The sequence below is a fragment of the Podarcis melisellensis genome, assembly GCF_964234715.1.
Source record: "Podarcis melisellensis genome assembly, chromosome: 10".
In the NCBI taxonomy this organism is placed as follows: Eukaryota; Metazoa; Chordata; class Lepidosauria; order Squamata; family Lacertidae; genus Podarcis; species Podarcis melisellensis.
Window position 1 is genome coordinate 41,168,870 of NC_138542.1, and position 23,056 is coordinate 41,191,925.

Below are 23,056 nucleotides of genomic sequence, written 5' to 3' on the forward strand. Positions count from 1 at the left end.
ATGTTCCACTTTAATTTTTAAAAATGCAACCCCCCCCCCTTTGCATTTCCTGAAGAATCCAAGCTCAACCCTTGCTGGGAGCAAAAGTTACCCATTAAATCATGCGATCTAATTGGTTAAGGTGCCTGTGTGGCGGGAAGCCTAATCGCCATGACTCATAGCAGCTCATACCTGTGTCCTTTTATATTTAATGCCACCTGTGTCAGGGAAGACTTTGGTCTTTAAAATTTGCAACCTGTGCCAAGGCCAACCCCCTCCCCTTCTGTTCTGCTCAGTTCACCATGTCATAGTTGTGGCATCCCCAGGCTTGGTGCCCAGTTCCACTGCCCTGGTCACGCTGCCCTAAATCTGTGTCTTACCATCCAGGACATTAACAAGATAACTTTGCAAACATAGGAACTTAAACCACTGTGGGGCTACCTTTGAGGGTGACCCGGAAACTACAACTAATCCAGAATGCGGCAGCTAGACTGGTGACTCGGAGTGGCCTCCGGGACCATATAACACCGGTCCTGAGAGATCTACATTGGCTCCCAGTACATTTCTGAGCACAATTCAAAGTGTTGGTGCTGACCTTTAAAGCCCTAAATGACCTCGGTCCTGTATACCTGAAGGAGCATCTTTGCAGCGCCGAGGGCCTTCTGGCGGTTCCTTCACTGCGAGAAGTGAGGTTACAGGGAACCAGACAGAGGGCCTTCTTGGTAGTGGCGCCTGCCCTGTGGAATACCCTCCCTTCAGATGTGAAGGAAACAAGCAGCTATCCTATCTTTAAAAGACATCTGAAGGCAGCCCTGTTCAGGGAAGTTTTTAATACTTAATGCTGTATTGTTTTTAACACTCAATTGGGAGCTGCCTAGAGTGGCTGGGGAAACTCAGCCAGATGGACAGGGTAATAATAATAATAACTGCTGGTGCCCATCTATTTCACAGCCTTTTCAGATACTGTACTATGTTCTGACAAATGGACCTTGCATTTTCTCTTCAATTTCATTTATTCATCCCCGCCCCTTGCATTTATAACCTGGCTTGCTTCCAGGGCGATGCCCATACATGCTACTTCCAGAGGGTCACCATCCAGTCACTGACAAGACCCAGACTTGCTTACCTTCAGTCAGGTGGTAGCCTCATGTACCATCAGGCTATATCCTGGGACTTCTAGAGGTGTGTGTAGATTTCTGCTGTGCTACAGCCATTTATTGTATCATTGGTTTATTTGATGACAGGATTTTAAGCCGTTCTGTAGAACCTTCATGATTGGAGAATAGGACAGAATGATACGGAATCAGAATAAATATCTGGATAACCTACCATCACCAGGAAATCAGTTGTCCTTGTTTACATGCAGTTTAGGAGGACTGCAGAAATCTCTGCAGAGCAGCTTTAAAGTGGCACATTTTCAGGTGCCGTGCAGGGAGTGGTGAATCATTTCATGGTATTGAGGCAAGCTTGTAGCTAAGAGGTTGAGCAGGGAGGAGCAATTTATATGCCCTCCCCTTAATATAACAGATTAGAAGTATAAACCATTAACCATGAAACAATAATATTAGCTACAAGTGGATCCAGCAACAAAATGTTGCAGGAAGAAACGTTCCTGCTCAGTCAACCGCCCTGGCCCTCCTCCACAATATTTCAGACCGATTTCCAGTTTGGCGGTTGTATTTTGGGAGTTTCCCCATGGTGGGCTGAAATTAAAAAGCTTGATAAAAACCTGAAAAGGGTAGCAATTCTGTAATGATGGCTTCCTGGTTCATGGCAGTTGTAGTTGGTCATTATATCTGAACTGGTCAGACTATAGTTACCTCTTCCTTTTGCTTCCAAGCCAGAGAGGCATTGTGTGAGTCCCCATCTTCCCCCTCACCCAGATGTATTCCAGAGTGTTGTAGGGACCTCAAAGCAAGTTTGGGGCATGTGGGTGGAGAGTTCAATTGAGTGAGCAGAAGTCATTCTACTTGTGGAATGACTCCTTTGGATGCTGCTCCACAACTGGAAAGCCAGTTTGAAGCACCTATTCCAATTCTTGTTTGGAGAAAACAATGCGTTAAAGCAGGGATGGGAGAGACCTGGCGCCCTACAGATGTTCGATGACAGCTTCCATGAGCTGACTGGGGCTGGTAGGGTGGAAGCCCACAGATCCCCCTTCGTTGTGACAAGGCCATGGCCGTGCATAGACTAACCTGTCTGTAGCACAAAAATGTTGTGTTTCCCCCCTCGATCCAGAATTGTTTGTGCGTATCCTCAATATGCTGCTTTCCATCTGGATTGATTCTAGATACCAGGGTGGGTGTGGTTACTTGATAAGCCTTTGAAAACCCTTCTCTAGATTCAGCTATCCATACCTTTTATTCCCTGTACATGCCCCAGGGGAATGAAGAAGGAAATGGAGATTGTGATCTTTGCTTATATACCCACCCCCACTGCATGGACCTCCAACATCTGTTTACTTCCATTTTCAAATGGACGCACCATTTGAATCAATCCGCAATAAGCTTTTGTTTTTGCAATGAAACCAGTTTCTCAATAAGCGCTTTTCGGAGACAAAAATATGCAATAGATCCATATTGTTTGTGGACTACAGGAAAAAAAAAATACTTGGTCTCCATTGATTCTTCAATAAAATGTTGCATGTATGTAGCCTATGATTGCTTCATGCATGCTTGAAAATTAATATGTGAACGTAATAACATAAGATGGTTAACAAGAATCATATGGGCAAGGTGCATTTTCAAATAGTACTTTTTTAAAGTGAGAGGGATTTTTCTTTGAAAGGATCTACCAGCAAAATGCTAAATGGATGCATTTATACAATTATCCTGATTTTATATTGCACCAAAAAAGGACTTATCTGGAAACACTTTAAGATGTGCATAAAAACATTGTGTGACATAATGAGTGCCTGGGCTTTACAAGTGCCAAAATATACATATAGTTGAGCCTAAAAATACATTTTACATAAACTTATATGGGTTTCCTCATAAGTCTGGAATGACTCTCCATGAACCTGTGCCCCGTCCCACACTGCAGTAATAAGTGTTGCATAGATGGGAATTACAGAATAGACATTCTTGCTTCTTAGAGGGAAATATTTAAAGCGTTTTTTTTTAAAAAAAGGAATGCTAGTGAAACAAGTGTGGGTAGGTGAGACAGACAGACAAACAAACAAACAAACAAACAAACAAACAAACAGAGTATGAAGTGTTAAATCTGTGGTGTGCATAAGGCAGAAACGAACCACCCTGCTATTTTGCATGGAAAGTCATGTAGCCACTCTCACTAGTTATCCAGATTATGTTCTGCCATAATGAGATAATAGTAGCTCATATTGATTACCGTATTTTTCGCTCCATAAGACGCACCAGACGACAAGACACACCTAGTTTTTGGAGGAGGAAAACAAGAAAAAATAGATTCTGAATCTCAGAAGCCAGAGCAGCAAGAGGGATCACTGTGCAGTGAAAGCAGCGATCCCTCTTGCTGTTCTGGCTTCTGGGATAGCTGCGCAGTCTGCATTCGCTCCATAAGACGCACACACATTTCCCCTTACTTTTTTAGGAGGGAAAAAGTGAGTCTTATAGAGCAAAAAATACGGTAAGTGGTAGAGAGTTTGCATGCCTGCCTGTAGTGAACTACCATACTTTAGAGTTGAGGAATTGAGAACGGGACAATTCCAAGCTGAGGTCCTCATAGCCTTTTTTCTCATATTGGTGAAATTGGAAGAGTAGCAACCCATCTCAGAGGAGTCTTTGATTCATATCTTGTGATGTGGGAATATTATGTACCCCATGTCTTCCAAAAGGCTGTTGCTGTGTGTACATGCACCTCAGGTTAATAAACCTGTGTCTGTACGTGAGTGCATAATGCCGATACAAAATTTCTCAAAAGAATTAAAATGTTTAATAACATAGAATGTGTTTTTCTAGAAAAGAAAAGGGGTTTTTAAAAATTCTGCTTATAAGGCTGCACTAAAGCCTGATAGGTTTGCAAACAGAATCCTGTGGGGTGATTCCTTGTGCACAGCTTCATCTGGGACTTTGCAAGGAAGCGTTTGAAATTATTCAGTGCCAATGTGGAAGAGTTACAAGAAGACTTAGAAATTGTGTGCCACCTAGTGGCAGATACAGAAAATGTGCACATAAGGCCGCTTTTTATAAAAATAAATACAGTGGTACCTCAGGTTAAGTATTTAATTCGTTCCGGAGGTCCGTTCTTAACCTGAAACTGTTCTTAACCTGAAGCACCACTTTAGCTAATGAGGCCTCCCGCTGCCGCAGCGCGATTTCTGTTATTTCTGGGTTAGCGGATTTCTGTTATTTCTGTAACCTGAAGCGTATGTAACCCAAGGTACCATTGTACTGTATTTCGAAATCTACAGCAGGGCAACACCTTTATTGGGACCAGAGAAAATGTCACAAAAGTGTGGCAAGCTTCCAGGTTCTCTTGAACAACCTTCCCCAGGTATTGTACACAAAGCAGAGGGAAGCAGGGAAGTTTAAAAATTAGGCTTAAGTAGTAGGCATGGTTAGTTTGTAGACCAGTTCCAAGGCAGAGGTTGTAGATTTACAGATATTCTGAAATCACATTATTTAGAATGATCTTATATTTTAGACTGACTGGAAGAAGTACGAATATGTCTCCCTTTGAATATTACCTTGCTTATATAATGCTTTAACTATCTTACTAATAGAATGACAGAAATATATTGCTTTAACTGTCTTACTAATTTACTTTTTCCTTGTTGTATAAACAATAGATGCTAATTCTTTGTAGATCTTTGACGTTTGCACAGATACGGGTTTTATTCATTTAAATTAGCTTTCCCGCTATGTTGAAATGTTCTCAAAATGGATCACAAAATAAATAACTTCAAATAACAAAATATGAAAACACCAAGCAATTGTGACATTATAGACCTTCCCCGTTCAACTTGAGGAAGGTTGGGGGTTGAGAAGAGGGTGGTACGTGTAAGGATATTGGGGGCAGAGTTTTTTGTGTGCCCCCTTTCCACCCTTAATTGAAGCATATAATGTTATCCAGAATTTCAGTACAAGATTGGTTGCGCACAGTATAGGCATCTACTGGTCTCATCACTATTAAGTAATATTTGTACAAATTACTCTGGTTGATATATTGAACACAGCTGGTCAGATGTTTGAATCAAGACATTCACATGGTTTGTCACTTTAAAGTTTAAAATCAACTATGGTTTAATTTGAACATGTTCTTTGCTCCTCTCTCGCTCCTTCCTGCAGGGGAAGAAACAAACCAGAGCCTGGCTTTGTGTTACATGCAGAACAGCACTTGTAGTTGGTTGCTGCAAAAGAAATAGTGACTAGTAAGGCAACAACAACTATGTTGTTTTACTGTGCCTGTGGATTGTTAAAAGGAAACAAACCATGAGCGCTGGTTCATCACAAAAAGCTAGCATCTTGATTGTATCCTCCAGGCGGAAGAGAGATAGGAGCCAAACACCTGCATTTTAGCAGCATCTACCAGCTTGTTCACATTAAACCATAATTTATTTTAAACTAGGGTTTAAAATGATGTACAAATAGGGGCATCGTTTCATTCTGTTAGCAAAAAATATATGTATGAAATAGGATTATCTAGCTGTCTTCTGCCATCACAAGTCCAAATTGCACTGAAATAAACAGAATGGCTTTTATGCCATTGTGTTTTACAATTGCAATGCTGTTTTTGAAGCAAGGAGCAAGAATTTGAAAGACTAAACTATAGCGGGTCCCCCTCCCTGCTTGAGTTTACTAGGTGGGTGGAATCAGTAATCTGGATAGGAGAAGCAAAGAGAAAAAGCACCACATGCAACGAAGAAGCAAGAGAGAAATGGTTTCTTAAGTGTCTTGACTTTACCGAAGCACAACATGGTTCTGGCTAGGTCAAGCCATTCCACCCATCTACAAAATGAAAGCAAGCGAATACATATAAATAAAACCTTAGCAATCTTTTCAGTGCAAGGCAAAAACATTTTTATTTGGCAATACATTTCAGGTTGCTGTAAATCCTAGTTTTGCTCTTATTTGCTGTCTTCCTGTTATCGTTTGATATTGTAATACGAGGTCTAGTTGTATACCAGCCTGGAATCCAAATCGGATGAAGGGTAGTGTGTACATGTTTTAAATAAATAAAATATTATAAGAAGTTATAACAAGGTGCAGCATCAATGTACTGAAGATCCTAAGTTAAACTATAATATTGCATAATTCTTTATCGTTTTAAAAAATAAAAATAACAATCAAAGAGAGTTATTTTCCTATCATGGTTCAAACTGTTTGCTTAGACTTGAGAAATGCCTTAAGTCTTAGCACTGAGATGATGGGCATGTGTATCTCTCTGCCCAGGTGTGAAGGGTGTAGTCCCAAAAATGTAATAGCAAAAAGGAAGAGAGGCTATGAAATAGAAATATTACAACAATATCCAGCTCAGAACTGAGCGAACATAAGCCCAGCATTTTCTAAACAAAGTAAACTGTGAGAAGTTCTGGAAACAATCTGTGGCCTTTTCACTTTTATGTGTACAGGGTGTATTCAGACATGTATTTGTCCCAGGAAAGCTGTACTCTGTCTATGTATAGGTGTGTTGACACCAGTCCATTTTTACAAGAACATCACTGTAACTTTGATGTTCTCTATCGCCATAGTATATTTTGCTTCCACTATCAACTTTATACAAAAGCAACAGCAGGAAAATGAAAACCCCAGAATTACAATAGTATTCTGAACACAGTCGGGACAGAAATAAGATTAGTGTTAGGCAGTCCCTTTGTGTCTACGCTTAGAGAGGGAGAGAGAGAAAGACCATGCAATGGCAGCCTGGATCCCATTGACTATTACAGAGGTAAGAGAGAGGGGGAGAGAGAACAATGGGCCATTGTGCAAAAACGGTAGCTTATTGGAAAATCCTTGGGACATTTGATATTCAGAATAAGATGTATCTCAGTATATGCTAAATGTGAAAAATGATATTTTAAAAAGGATGCCTCAATCCAGCATGGAATAATGCCAAAGCCCACTGAAATCAATGGGCTTCACTCTTTGCTGGGTTTAGGCTAGAATATTACTCTCTCTCTCTCTGGAATATTATACTACAGGATTAGCAAAAAAAAGAAGATAATTTTTACAGAATAATTTTACAATAGGGTTTATTGGGATATTTTAAAATGTGTTTTCTTCAGTATTTTATACATCCATTTTTTATTTTGTACTTTCCTGTAGCACGTATAATTGCATATATGATCCTACATAAGTATTGTGGTTGAAACTAAGATGAGCAGGTTAGGCAATGTTTACATTGTCTCCCCCGTTTTTTTCTGTCCATTGCAGGCATGGAGAGTGCAATCACATTGTGGCAGTTCCTGTTGCAGTTGCTTCTCGATCAGAAACATGAGCACCTAATTTGTTGGACATCTAATGATGGTGAATTTAAGCTACTTAAGGCAGAAGAAGTGGCTAAGCTGTGGGGACTCAGAAAAAACAAAACTAACATGAATTACGACAAACTGAGCAGAGCGCTGAGATACTACTATGACAAGGTAATTTTAAAAATTCTATTTGTGCAGTGCTTAAACAAGAAAGCAAAGAGTAGTAATATGCTTGTTAAAGTTGGAGTGCTGCCCTTTGGCTAGAAAGAGCCCCCCAAGGCTGCTCACAAAAAGTTAACATGAGTAGAAAATTCAGACAGTAAAATACCACTTACTTACAAAGATTTCAGCCAGCCATATATTATCAATAATATATTTTAAAGTTTTAATTTTTTTTAAAAAAAACTAAAACCCAAACACATCATTTTCCTTGCCTAAATGCAAAAAGCAACCCCCTCAAAATGTCAAAAACAGTGCAGCAGTAAATTCCCCAGCAAACTGCCACCTAAAGGCAGGGCAGCCTACAGTTTATAAGGAGAGTTTATAAGACAGTTTATAAGGAGGAAGCAGTGTTAATCAGATTCCACATGTTATATTATGTTAGACAGTTGCCTTTATAGAATGTCAGACTATTAGTTTGTCGGACCCAGAATTGACTACTCTAACTGGCGGTGGCTCTCCAGCTTCTCAGGCTGAGGGTCTTTCTCATCCCCTGTTACCTCAGGGCCAGATCTTATCTCCTCTAGCACTTGCAGGCCAAATTTGACAGGAAGGTGGGGGCTGCCCACCTGTCAGTCACCTGATGTCACAATGATGTCAGGTGATGGAGTGCTCTGAAGTCCCCACAAGCAGCCAATCCCAGCTGGCCTCCTTGCCAGTGCATATTTACGAGTGCACTTAAAGGCTCCCAATTGGTCATTGGCAGCCATATCGCCACCTGCCTCTCACCTGACATCACAAGGGGCTTCAGGTATGACACAGGTGAGCCTGGTTTGGGGGAAATGGACTTGTGGCCTAAGTAACCACGCCAGGCCCAAGTAAACCCACAGGCTACCTGATTTTTTTAACTTGAAATGCCAGGAATCAAACCTGGAGCCTCCCGCATTGTAGAGGAGATGCTGTTCACTGAGCTACTTTGTGAAAATACTAACGAATGTCACACTTGGTTTGCTGTTTAATGCAGAACATCATCAAGAAGGTGATTGGGCAGAAGTTTGTGTACAAGTTTGTGTCCTTCCCTGACATTTTAAAGATGGATCCTCATGCTGTGGAAATCAGCAGGGAGAGCCTTTTGCTGCAGGACAGCGACTGCAAGATGCCTCTTGAAGGTAGAGAGCAACACAAGCATGGCTTGGCGGCCCTGAAAGGCGCAAGCCGTAATGAGTATATCCATTCGGGGTTGTACTCCTCTTTCACCATCAACTCCCTGCAAAACCAGCCAGAAACTCTCAAGCAGATCAAAACAGAGAAGCTGGAGGAGAAGCTGGAGGGGCCCACCCCTCTGGAAGAAGTCCGAACTGTTATAAGGTTTGTGACAAACAAATCAGACAAGCAAGTCATGAGGCCCATAGTCTCCCTGCCATCAACATCCGAGGCAGCCGCTGCTTCTGCTTTTTTAGCATCCTCTGTCTCTGCAAAAATATCCTCATTAATGTTGCCCAATGTTGCCAGCATCTCGTCGGCTTCGCCATCTTCCTCCCGGTCGCCGTCTCTGTCTCCGAACTCACCCCTCCCTTCAGAACACAGAAGCATCTTTTTGGAGTCCAGTTGCCAGGATTCTGATTCTCTCGAGCCACTGAACCTCTCGTCAGGATCCAAGGCAAAATCTCCTTCTCTTCCCCCAAAGGCTAAGAAACCCAAAGGTTTGGAGATCTCAGCACCTCCAATGGTTCTTTCAAGCACTGACCTCGGCTCCATTGCCCTCAACAGCCCAGCACTCCCCTCAGGATCCCTGACTCCTGCTTTCTTCACTGCCCAGGTAAGGCTTTGACAGGGGAATCCTATGCATGTTTACTTAGAAGTAAGCTCTGCTGAGTGTAGTGGGACTTACTCCTCCGTGTAGAGGATTGCCAACTGAGTTCCTTTTAGTGATGCCCATAGCGTGCGCTTGGGGAAAAGCATGCCTTTCCCCCCTGTAATGGTTCTAGGGGTTGCTCGTGCGTAAGTTGCCGCTACTCCTGGCTAGGTTGCCTGGTTGAACCCTTTCTGTCTGGACAGCCTTTCACCCGTGGCTGTCTCAATCGCTGGCAGAATCCGTCAGTGGGCGTTTCTTGAACTTCTTCCAGCAAAGAAGTTCTTTGACGCCAAGTCTCCTCCTACTCTCCCTGTGCGGAAGTCCCTGCGCGGAGGACCCGTGCTCTCCCCGCTGGTCTCCGGCGAGGAGTCCTGGAGCCTCCTCTCCGATTCCCCCATCTGCCCCCCTTCTCCACTGGTGTTACGCTGATTTCCTTCCCCAGCAGATGGGCTGCCTCTCTCCCTACTGGGACCTTCTGCGGCATCCCTCTGGAGCCTTCCCTCCGTCTCTGGCTCCAATGGCAGTTCTCTGACATCCCCCAAGGACAGAAAGAAAAAAAGCAGCTTGTAGTTTATTAAGAATGTATGAGTCCTTTTTCTATTAAAATGTCCCTTAGATTAAAAATACAATCAGTTACTTTTTTAAAAAAAGCAGCTATTACAAATAAAACAAATACAGCAGGAGCGAAAATCAGGAGAGCAGCAGTCAGTACAATATGTAAAAGCGGTAATACATCAGCATAGGCGAAATTGAAAGAGAGGCAGTGTGGCATAATGGTTAGAGTGTTGGACTATGACCTAGGAAACCACGGTTTGAATCCCCACTCAGCCATGAAGCTCACACTCTTCCCTTAACTTCCCTCACAGGGTTGTTGTATGGATGAAATGGGGGTGGGGAGAACCATGTACACCACCTTGAGATCCTTGGAAGATAAAAGTGGCATGCAAATGTCATCCATCCATCCATCCAACACTGGGGAAATGAAAAGGTCGTAACCTGAATGACAGTAGTTAATTAAATAAATAAAATAAAATAAAAAACCACTGGGGAAATGAAACCGTCCTAATCTGAATGACTGTTGTTTAGGCACCTCCCAAATCTTTGTGGGAAGGGTGTTCAAATAGGGGCACCACCACTGAGAAGACCCATCTCAGTAATGCTCTGCCTTCCATGTAAATTTCATCCCTGCATTAACAGCTTTCCAGGATGGATAACTCAACACTTAACTCAACACTATCTGCTAGAAACCTATGCACATGTTCCCCATGACAAATCTTGCATAGCATTGGGGCTTATGGGCACATTTGCAAAGTGGAGATGCTGTTGGGGGCACTGCACACACACACACACACAAACAGAGAGAGAGAGAGAGAGCAAGAGAGCAATCAAATACATGTAAACCCACTATTGCCCATCTGCTCTCAGTTAGGCTTTTGCTTTTCTTCAAGCCAAATCTTGGGTGGGTGTGTTGATCTTGCTGGAGAGTGCAGCTGGGAAGCAAGAGATCACACCCCTCCACAACAATTAGGCTTGAAAAAAGCCTTCTAAGAAAGTGGACACTTTAGATGCCAGGAAATCTGGATGCTTCCATGAACAAGAGGCCAGACTGTCCGTCCTCCCGCCCTTTTCAAAGCTAGTCAGCAATCATAACCTTAGAGTGGGATAGACCGTTAGCAGCTTAATTACATTTTGTAGTTTGCTGGCACCGTGGCCTTTCTCAAACAAAATATGAAATGACATGTTTAGGTCAAGCTGTTTTCTTTAATCATAAAGTGGTTTTGCGGTATTCAGAATAAAAAAGGCTGACTCCTTAAGGGCAGAATGAGTGTCTATGCAACTGTCTCTCCCTTTTGCATTAAGCATCAGATGGGCTTTAAGTCTGGAATCCTCTGTCACTGAATCCCAGGCATCATCTGCTTACATTAGCCATTTGGTAACAACAGAAGGTTGGTGCTCTACACTAGCACTGAAAGGTACACATCGTGCTAGTGAGAACTGGGTGCTCTCTTGGTTGTCTTTGGGAGGTTGTTGATGGAAATCAGTTGCAGTCCTCCTCTTCCTTTACTGCCATCTTGCAAGAGTCATGTGTTACTCAGTCCAGCAGCAGTTCAGAAACAACTATTTTAACATGGTAACGTGAACATGTATTTTAAAGCAGCATTCTTTTAAGTATGAAGATATGTACAGCCTGGTCCTTTCTGGAAATAACTGAAGACACTTTTATTTTGATGACCTTTTCTGGCTTGATGAAAAGGTGTCTCTGTCTAGTTTTAAAAAACAAACCTTATTAATACTCTAAAATGTCGGACAAACTAACTCTGCAGGGAACACAGACACTGCACCTTAAAGCATCCATTCTTTAAGTGTTAAAACACATAATAACCTGGCTGGGATGTTAGCCCATCACATTCCAAATCTACCTCTTTTGGGGTTAAAGCCGTTTGGCTGGAACAGATGGGAATTGTAGCCCAAAACATCTGGATGGCGCCAGAGTAGAGAAGGCTGGCTTAAAAAGTGCTCTTTGCTCAAGCCTTGTATAGAACAATAGGATTCCGACATTGTGCTGATGAGGGAGCAGAGCTTAGCCAAAAGACATGTGGTAGAACAGTTAACACTAAGCAGCGATCAACTCGGTCTATGATGCTAAAAAAGGAAACCTAGTTATTTTGGGTATGAAAGCCTGAGACTTTGCAGTTCTTTTAAAAATAAATGACCTGACAGTTGCTTTCTGAGCTGTGGGCTGCTTGCAAAAGAAATCTCAGATTTATTCATTCATGAGTCATGCTGCTAAAAATAGCACCTGAAAATCGACACAGGCCTAGCTAGGTAGATTTGGGCTACAAACTACTAACCCGGGTGCATGTTCCATGGAGTTCAACAAAATGCACCTTGGCGGAAACATGCACAGGATTGTGCAGGAAGCTTCAGCAGGATGGCTGGGTTGGTCTGTTGCAGCAAAAGCATCAGTCTTCCAGCATGTTAAATGCCAGTTCATAAATTGTGGCATAAGCTTTGAAATGGACTCAGGTCCATGAAAACTTGCTGTAATAAATGTGCCAATATTTAAGGCATCACTTGGCTTTTTGTAATTGTAGCTGTAAAGTGGCAACCCTATACACTTTCTTGGGGAGTAAGTCCCAGTGGCTAGGAGATTTGAAGGTTGCATTCTGTGGGATCTTATTCTGTCATCCTACAGTAAATATACATTTTATGGTAAATATACCATTTATGATATATAATTATGTCCACTTCTACTCTTCTTCAAAGATTAAAAGTGAGAACAATGTCTGATATTTATGAAAATTTTTGTTGCCTTAGTTTGGTAACTTCCACCTAAATATACATTTGTGGATCATTGCAAGTACTACGGTAATTTCTTTTGCTCCATGTGAGCTAATGATGGCAAGCAATGAGGAAGAACCATAGTTCAGTGGTAGAGCATATTCTTAAGGGTCCAAGCTAAATCCCTCATCATGTGATAGTCAGTATGGAACTGTCCAGAATATATGCAGCATGGGGGGAGAAAAGCAATGTTCATACTTTTTTTAACCTTCTCTGTTAGAAAACAAAGTGCCTTCTCATTGTCAGCTGGGCAGATGTATCATGTGATTGTGGCAAAACAAAACTGAGCACGATGAGGCAGTGAAACTGCTTCCTTATTAAGAAAAGAGGTACTTTGCTCTAGAGTGATGTCATATCCTACAAGGGACACCTTCAGCACCATTGACTTGAAGTGTTAATAAACAAAATAACTTGCAGAGTAAACAAGCAGAGGAAAGGAGAGTGTTATGCTCAAAGGTAATTAATAATAATAATACCAACAACATCAGCATAGAGATTCTGCCATGGCCAAAAAGCAAAAATGAACTAAACAGTAGTGATTTTTGTCATGTATTCTGGAGCAAGGGCTGACTTAGTTTAGACCTGTACAGCTTTCGTATTCTAGTTGTTTTTTCATGTGTTCGCACTTAAAAGTGGCTATAGAATATGCAGAGTACATTGGTTTTGCTCAGTGCTTTGGACTAGCATAGAAAAGCTAGACCCAAAGGATTGCAAACATGGGAAGCTGCCGTATACCAAGTCAGGCCAGCGGTCCATCTATGGTGACTGACATTGCCTCTCCTGGGTTTGAGAGACAACTTTCCCCAGCCTTAGCTGGAGGCGGCTGGAATTGAACCCATGACCTGATGCATGGAGAGCAATTGTTCTGCCGCTGAGGTATGGCCCCTTCCCCTAAGGGGAACTGACACGAGGAGTGTCCTGCAAATGCTTAGGCGTCCACACAGTGTGATAACAGGCAGATTCTATGGCAGTTCATGTGCTTTTACCTACACACACACACAGCTTTGGATCACAGTGTGAGATGTAGAACAGCCCTTTTGTGAGGAGAAGGGCATATTTGGACCCTCTTTCTCCATCATTTTCTGCTCATAGTTCCCCTTTCCAAGAAGATGCAGCTAGAAAGAAGTTGCATGGGAGCTCACCCAGAGAAAACACAGTACATGCAATGACAATTCTTACACCAAATCCCTGTTAAAATGCTAATGTTTAAAATCCCGAGGTTCAGAAAGGAAAACAGTTTCTAAGCATAAAACATCTCTCTGAAAAAAAGCTATGGGGCGAAGCAACGAGGAGGGCCTCCTGTAACATTCAGCCGGGCAATGTGAGTCAAGACATGGCTAAGCCAAAGGGTAGATGAACGTCGGAACACACGCCATGTGTCTTTTGTCTTGCAGACCCCAAATGGATTGCTGTTGACCCCGAGTCCCTTGCTTTCTAGCATTCACTTCTGGAGCAGCCTCAGCCCCGTCGCTCCTTTGAGTCCTGCCAGGCTGCAAGGACCAAACACCCTGTTCCAGGTAGGTTGGAGCAATGACTCTGCTCTCTTAGGTGGCGCTTTCTGGCCAGGTAGCCAAAGGAACCTTTTTGTGGCCATTCTGAAAAGAGATAACATTAGATGTGCAAAAACAATACCTTCTCTCAGGAAAGGAGCTTCAGTAACAGGGTGAGAGACAAATAAATGAAGATGCCAAAAGGCAGGAACTTTACACATTGCACTGAGGGAGGTTTATTGCTTCTCTGGAGTCAGCCTCCTAAAGGGGCAGGTGACTGTTATCACTAGGGCAGCAGCAGAGGTGGCTTCGGTTGATAATTATAAGCCAAGATAGCTCAGTTGGTAGCACATGAGACTCTTAATCTCAGGGTTGTGGGGTCGACTTCCACGTTAGGCAAGATTCCTGAACTGCAGGGGTTTGGACTAGATGATCCTCGTGGTCCCAACTCTCATTTTTTTTTATTCTAAGTCCCCCCTCTGTCACAGTTAGTGAAAACACATGTGCCAGACACCTTGATGTTATCTTGATGTTGACCCAGTGCACGGCACCTGTGAAAAAGGCAAAAATCCTTGCTAGGGATCATTAGGAAAGGAATCGGAAACAAAATGGCCAATATCATAATGCCATTATACAAAGCTATGATGCAGCTGCATTTGGAATACACCGTGTGCTGTTCTGGTCGCCTCAACTCAGAAAGAGGTTCAGGAAAAGGCCAACCAAAATGACCAAGGAGATAGAGCAACTCCCCTAGGAGGAAAGATAACAACAGCGGTGTAAGGCTTTTTTAGTTTAGAGAAAAGATGAGCAAAAAAGGGCACCAATAGAAATGTGTAAAATTATGCATACAGAGATACTTTGGGACATCCAACAAAGCGAAATGCTGGAGGATTCAGGGCAGATGAAAAAAAGTACTTCTTCGCACTGCCCACAGGAGGCAGCAATGGCCACCCACTCCGATGGCTCTGAAACAGTAGACAAATTCATGCAAGCATGGTAGCTGCCGGCCATGGTGGTTTTATTCTGCTTCCACTGTCAGAGGTAGTATGCTTCTGTATACCAGTTGGCCACACAGTGCTGAACTGGGTGGGCCATTGGCCCAATCCTGCAGGCTTCTCTTATGTTTTTTTGGCAGCTCTGATGTTTCAGCCAAAATATGTCAAAGAGACTGTACGTCAAAACTTAGCTGCGCATGGGAAAATAGAAACCCCCCACAAAATATTAAGATTTCTCAAGAGGATTAGCATGCCCTATCTCAGGCTGTGTTAAGGGAAGCCGCAAGAACAGTTTAAAATCACAAGGATTAAAAATGTAGAAAAAGCGTGCATGATCGCAGGGGCACCTTGGCTCCATGAGTACAGTATCGTGGGGTTTTTTCAATCCCTATTTTAAAAAGGGAGAAATTATACTGGGTATGAAAATGTTAGCACCATCACCTGGAATTTGGCTTCCTTGGCTGACGCAGGAAAACTACACTTACCAATAACAGGAAGGAGTAAATTTATGTCAGGGAAGCACCTGGAGCAAGCAAGGAAGATATAACTGCAGGGTTACCATGCCGCTGAAGTGAGTGGGGGCTGAGATCACCAAATTCCTGCCACACAGGGCACTTCAATGTGTGTCCGTAAATGCAGCCTATAAGAACTGTAGGCTTTTTATTAAACCTCTGTAGCAGCAGTGCTGTGGTATGCTATCTGCAAATATTCAAGTTTGTGTTGTGCTACCTTGCATTCCCATCTGCATTCCTGGGTTTAAGGATTTTTTTCATACAAAGAAGAGAAGGGTTTGTGCTGAAATACGGGTATCTGGTTGCAATATACCTGCTTCTCATGTTCAGGTCAGAGTCCTGTTGCAAACGTCTCTAAAAACTGGTGGCTTTAATATTGTTTTTGTTGTTGTTGCCTACTACAGCCAGGCAAACATGCTTGCATTCTTTCATTCCATTAACAATTGTGTGCTTGTACAAATTGGTGTGCTCAAGGCATTCCCACCAAGTATTAATTCCCTCTTTGTCCTATTAAATGCTTTTCTGCTGAGTGTGTGCACTCAGGAGGGGTGAAAAGAAACCACACACCCCCTAAGTGACACTGGGTAGTGTTTAAGCAGAAATGGAAGTTGGGGAGAAGGTGTTGCAGGGAAGGAGTTGTGGGCTGTTCCCAGGTTGTCGATATACAATGCACCTCATGCAAACCAGATTCATATCCAGTATATACTGTAATGCATTATGTGAAATAGTCCAGTGTTTTGTAGATTGTCGTTGTACAGGCTTGATCCTGACTAAAATGCACACAAAAGGAGAGGGAGAGAGGAAAAAAGTTTGGAGTATATACAACACTAGATATAGAGCATTTGGAAGAAGATACTTACCACCAAAATCTGGGGGTGGAACCCAACTTGTGCAGCACAGCTTCAAGAACTAGAGTCCTGAAACCCCCAAATATCCAACTCCCCATATATCCTCACTAAGCTTCAGCAACTGTTCTGACTTAGAACACAACCTGCTTTGCAGCAGTCCTCCTAGGGCTCTCTTTCGCCTCACACGAACTCCCTTATTTTTAGCATTTCCTAATTTTGCACACTTGATTAGAGCCATCCAGTTAGGATCAGACAGAAGCACCCACAACTTGCCCTGTAGTGAGAGCCAAGTGCATCCAGCACCTATTAGTGGTAACTGGAAGTGAAAAGGGGATCCAGATCCGTCACATCAAGGGCCCTGATTTGACTAACGTGTGGTTCAGAGAAAGGCCAAGATGACAAATCTATTAGCATAGGAAAAGTGTTCTTCCCAAGAAACAAATGAGAAGTGGCAACAGCCGCTGAGCCTGAACCTGATCTAACTCACCAAGGATTTGACTTGTTTCTTTCTTTAAAGGGCTCACTGCGCTCACTTCCATCTTCACAGGTAAAGCCTTTCCTGATCAAGGGTGCTTTGAGGGCAAAGTACAGCACTGCATATTGTGAGAGCAAGTTTTGTATCCAGGATAATATGTGAATGGGCAGAGTGCTGAAATCTCAACTAACATTCCGGACAGGGGTTACAAAACAAATTTTGTCTACACATGGGATGCAGATTTTCTCCTTCCAAATACACACACACACACACACACACACACACACACTGAGATTGGGGGGGGGGCAGATATCAACACTCCAAGTAAGCTCGCTTTACCTTTTTCCAAGGTTTTCCTTATGATCACCTTTTGAGGACATACTTTATTTATAAAGCTTAAGCCGATAGTGTGCTTTGGTTTACAAAAAAAGGTTGTAAAGTGACAAATGGGGCATTACAATGCTGCTCAGGTGACTTCAAGAAGCTTATGCATGGGGGGGGGGGGAATGCAGGTGCTGTTACAGAAAATTAAGACACGCTACTCTGGCACACAAGCCAAAGGAGTTGGACTGGTGAAACTATTTCTCTTAAGTTGGCATACAGGTAGAACAACTTCTGTTTCCCAGCAGATGGGCGAGGAGAGTCCTGCATCCAGCTTACTTCACTGGATCAGGTTAATTGGTAGAGCCTCTTGAGGAATGTAATTAACTTACTCCAGGTTTGAAAGCTTGCAGTATAATTAGGGCAATGAGAGACTTGTTCAAAGCTGCAGTTCACTCTGCAATAAAGGTCTAAAACAATAGCAGGGAAGCACGGCTGGAATTCATCTCAAACATCCCACTGGCTGATGTTGCTTTGCAGCCAGAATCCATACCATTGTTTGTTTTGCATATTATTTGCCCAATAGTTGCAACTGAGCAGTTCCAGGGAAGAATCTGGGAACCTTCGTGTCAGGCAGTGCACAAACACACAAAGAGAGCTCATTCTGAAGAGCTGGGACTCTGACAAGACATGGCAAGTGAAGGAATAAAGACACAAAGCTGTGATTGATTGCAGAATTAATTTATTAAGCAAATCAGAGCATTTTGCATAATTGCAGGAAGGCTGAACGTGTATGTTCCAGATGTCTCTATTTACAAAAACCTATTAGGATGAGTTGCTGGAGGTTCATTTCTTCTTCTGCCCCCTATCCCTGAGGGTTTCCTGAAGTTAAGTATCTGACTTGGGTCGTCGCATCTTGTTTCTAATGCCCATGCAATTAAACCCATGCACAGCCTGCCATTTCACATGCTTGGTTGATTATAACATATTACAGGGCAATTACATTTTTCCAGTGTACCTTTAGCAAAAACAACACCCTCGCTTCTTTTAAAACAGTACAGGACAGTCAGTTGTGGAGTAGAATTAGAACAGCGGCATGGAGGTGAAGAGCTTTCGGCCACATTATTTTTGGGTACACATGCTCCCACAGTCACTCTTTCTACTCAAGGAAGTGTCCCTATTTACACTAGTGAAACAATGAAGACTGTGCCAGAGTGGTGGCTGCTTGGGCTGCAGTTAAGATGCAGGCTGTGCTTCTATGAGAGGTGGGCTGGAATTAAAAGTGGAAATGGGCTCCCCTTCTCTCTCTCCAATGCCCCTTTCCCTTCCCCACTCCTTGCCATCTGCATGAAATTAGGCCAAGGGCTGCATGTGGCTTAAGGGAGCACAGGTTGCCCATACATCTTTAAATTATTTGGTAAACTTAAAAAAAAGCATTTATGGTTTAGAGTCTAGTGTTATCTCTGGACTGAACATTAATGCACATCTCAAAGACAATATTTCTCATTTGTTCCACTTTTGCAGTTTCCAACTCTGCTCAATGGTCACATCCCAGTGCCAATTCCCAGCTTGGATGGGACTTCTTCTCCAGTTCTCCTGTCTCCAAATGCTCATAAATCCTGATGTCTCAGCAAATTAAAGGACTCACTCACAAACTGGATTTTACACAGCCATTCTGATGGGTTTCATTTTTCTGGTGACACTGGGAGGACATCATGAAACCCTCTTTTACTATGGTTTGCACTTTTCATTACATGAATGATCTACTTGTATGATGTTTATTTAGCATTTTTAAACAGTGTTTTTTTATCAGAATCTGTTGTGCATTAAAATGAGTTATAATTTTTTTTATATCCTTGCTGTCCAAGTGTTGAACACTGTTAATGAAGTACTTTTCTTAATAGATTTCAAGACAATTATCTAAAGGATGTGAAACTTTTTAATCCTGTATTTCTGCATATTATGCACCATGCTTGTATAAACTATAACCGGCTGTGCCTTCTTTTGCATAATGTTATATAAATGATTTATATATTTTCCAGTATTAAGGTAAAGGTTGAAAAGGAACCAAGTATTGAACAGCCCCTTCCCCATGCTAGTATTTCAGTATTACCCTTGCGGTAGGCCATATGTTGCAGTGTATTCATGTAATTTTGAATTAAGTGCTTTCCACTTATATAAAGAATCCTCCTATTTCCTTGCTGAACTGTGGGGCCATAATAAATATTTTGGCCAGTAAGCGTGTTTAAGAATAGGACACTATTTAGATATAGGTGCTTCAATTCTTCTCTGTGGTAAGAGGAACATGGCCTTAAATATTTACAATGTATTTTAGGGACATTCTTAAATTAAGAAGATATAGCCTTGCTCAGTGCCACTCATTTTCATGTATTCATTGACTGAAGAAACTAATCTGATCTTCATTTTCCTGACCATACTCAAGGTATTGTACCTTCTAAGTTAATTTTTCCAGTACTTTGAAGCCAGTGGCTCCCATTTCACATGGCCAAAGGCTTAAAAAACTAGGCAGTTTTGGACAATTTTAAGAAGAGTTTCTAGCCCTCATGATTACATTTTTTTTAAAAAGTCTGTGAGCGTGAGAGACATACAATACAAAGTGTAATGTGTTCAGTAACAGGTTACTACAGAAAAAATACTACTGAACGCTGTGATTTAATAACACCAAGGTGTTTGTTCTCCTCAGAAAGCTAAAATACTGAAAACGGAGAAATAGAGGTTGTGTCACTTTCTAGAATATCATGACTATAGTTTCCTGAAGGTGACATACAACGCAAAAGCAGAATTAAATAAGTCTGGGTGGCATTGTATAAAAAGAGCATTGTGTCCAGGAGCTGTATTCTGGAAAGTATCTCATGCATGCATATTTTATGAACATGTTAACTATATCTAAACACTGAAAATATTTAGATTAAATGAAACATCCCAACCTATGTCATGTTCCCAAAGTTCATTTGAGAATTTATATAAACTCCAGTTCTACTCTACACAAAGCCTACTTTAATAAGTCAATCTAACTTGAAAAGTGCTGGTTCGATTGCTCGAGAAACAGCTAGACACTCCGGTAGAAATAATAAACTGTTGGTCTTCCAGGTTGTGAAACTGAAGCCTGTGTGTGCTTTTAAATAAAAATATGAATAAGGAATACTGTCCTATAGCTGGTTCCCACTGCACTTTATATCCTCAGGATTGTACTGCAGTGAGGTATATCATTTATTCTTTCTGGAACAGCATTTGCTATTTGGCAAGAGAGCCACTAATCCTGCTCCCTCCATGTTTTCACAGTATTGTATACGCTCCTCTACATCTTCCAGCAATCCTCTTCCACCTCTGCAAGAGGCATCATTTCCAATGGCCAAAGTTATCAAGCTCTATAAATGGAAAGCATATCACTGCTGAATACACTCTCACACACTAAATTCTATTTGCCATTTATAGTGGGATTTGGATACCACATTTTTGCACACTGCTCTTACATTGCTATCTTCCTGGTCCTTCTAAAATTATGTTCCACATTAATTTCCAATATTATGGTTTCCAGACTACCATTTGTTGCAAGCAATCAAAACAGCTATTAACGACCTCTGTCTTCCAGGTTTATAACATAGGCATCTTGTAGGTATAGTATATTCTTAAATTCTGGAGGAAGATGGAGCTTGATAAAAGAACTCCCCAAATCCTGATGTTTTAATGATTAAAGGCGAAGCATAATCTGTACAACAGGGTTGGCCCTCCAGTTGCTGCTAAACTCCATTATCCTCTGGCTATGGTGGCTGGGACTGATGGGAGTTGGAGTCCACCAACAAGTGGCGGGTCACAGGTTTTCTATCCTGGCTTTACACTTCTCTGTGTTTGATGCTATAAAGCAAGAACTATCCCACATCTCAGCAATTTTAGCAGGAAAAGCATAGCAGGGGAAGAGTAAGACAAAATTATTTCTTTTTCAGAGCATTCTAACACACCAACTGTGAGCCTGGTGACTTCCAACTTAAGAAGGTATAACAGGAAAAAGCAAAACATAGACCAACTATTCTGTATCAATGGTAATTTTATATTAAGTAAAGAGCAGAAAGCTGAACACAATGGAAGCCACATATTAGTACATTAAACAGTTCTGTGCTAGTTCTCTTTCTCTCTCTCAGGTAGCAGGACCAAATATCAGTGTGCTGACAGTGCAAGACTTCATTCTTCCACTTTTTCATCAAATGCAGGCTAGGTACTTTAGTGAAGTCCCTTCCAGGTCAAATGTACCAAGATTAATTAAATCACCTGCCCTCTGTCTTTTCTAGCTATTCTTAAGTGGCCTTATGATGTCAAAAGATTTGCCCTGTAGAAAATTTATAACCGAAGCAGCCTTCCGTTTGCTTTTCAATAAGAACTGGAATCTCACTCTTCCTTTGCAAACAGCCATGGTGCTCTTACTACTTGATGTCATCCGCTCTATGTCCCTCTTTAGCCATTACTTGTATGAAAGCAGAGTAGTGAGTAGAGAGGGGGCATGCTTTTACTCTCTCCCTAACTTTTGCCCTGCTAGCATTGGTTACTCTTAAGTTCAGCTGCAGTTGTTTCAGAGGCTTCTCATGAAAGCTCACCCTGTGATTTAGACTCTTGGAAGATCACAGTTCTTAAGTTGCAAGGGGAGCTTCGACAAGTAAAAAAAACTTAAGAATGGCCCTGCAGCCCCTTTGTATTCACTCCCTTGAACTGAAGAGGGCTTATGAGTTTTGTAAAGACCAGAAAATGAACATTAAATAATAAAGTGCATCCCCAAACCAACTTTAATTCTAATCTCATTTCCTTAAATACAAGTCAGTTGAAGTCATACTACTAAGCTTACTGCTCTTTCTAAATTTCTATTGTATTTCCAAAAGCCTCAAAATGCCGCACTTACCGGGTAATTTTGTGTCTCTGCTAAGGCCCATGCTGTTTAACTACCATGTGCTGAAAAGCATTGGGTTTCTCTAGAAAAGGCGTTTGTCCTACAATGTAACAAGTGTGAAGCCTCCTTGGATGATGGAATATTTATCAACCAACTTATTAACAGCCCTATTTACCTTTTACGCCTTCATTGGGAAACGCCCCCTCAACAAAAGATGTTATTTTGCATGGTTTGTGGCAATATGCTGCAGTAGAAGAACAAGAGCAGATTAGCAGCTCCGCTGAACACACCAAAAAATTATTTTTGCAGGTTTGCTGGCATTTTGTGCAGCAAAACACATAAAAGTGAATGGCACACCTACCTCTTCAAATATTTAAGGATACAGGTGTGTCTATGTGTTTGCTGTGTAAAACACCAAAGTACACTGTGCACTCATGTTTTCTGCAGAAAGTGTGGAGCTTTCATTCTCTGGGCTGGACAGAAGTATACAGGGAGACACAAGAACAGCCACAAGAGGATGTGGCTCTGCATTAATGTGTCAAAGTGGATATCATTTACCGTATTTTTCGCCCTATAGGACGCACTTTCCCCCCTCCAAAAATGAAGGGGAAATCTGGGTGCGTCCTATGGGGCGAATGCAGGCTTTCGCTGAAGCTTGGAGAGTGAGAGGGATCGGTGCGCACCGACCCCCCTCTCTCTACAGGCTTCAGGAAGACATCCGCAGCGGATAGTAGCCTGCTTCCAGGAGCGCCGGGCGCGCTGAAAGCAGAACGCCCGGTGCTTCGGGAACACA

General features: G+C 42.1%; 1 protein-coding gene across 1 annotated transcript in view; it reads left to right on the forward strand.

The window, feature by feature from the left end:
* Window positions 1-22,160, forward strand: part of ELK3 (ETS transcription factor ELK3) — a 46,277-nt gene extending 24,117 nt beyond the window's left edge. The window contains exons 2-5 of the mRNA XM_081928511.1: window positions 7,332-7,540; window positions 8,553-9,347; window positions 14,120-14,242; window positions 18,891-22,160. Coding sequence (XP_081784637.1) covers window positions 7,334-7,540; window positions 8,553-9,347; window positions 14,120-14,242; window positions 18,891-18,989 — 1,224 coding nt within the window. The 5' untranslated portion in view covers window positions 7,332-7,333 and the 3' untranslated portion in view covers window positions 18,990-22,160. The remainder of the gene's footprint in view (window positions 1-7,331; window positions 7,541-8,552; window positions 9,348-14,119; window positions 14,243-18,890) is intronic.
* Window positions 22,161-23,056: the final 896 nt, after the last annotated feature.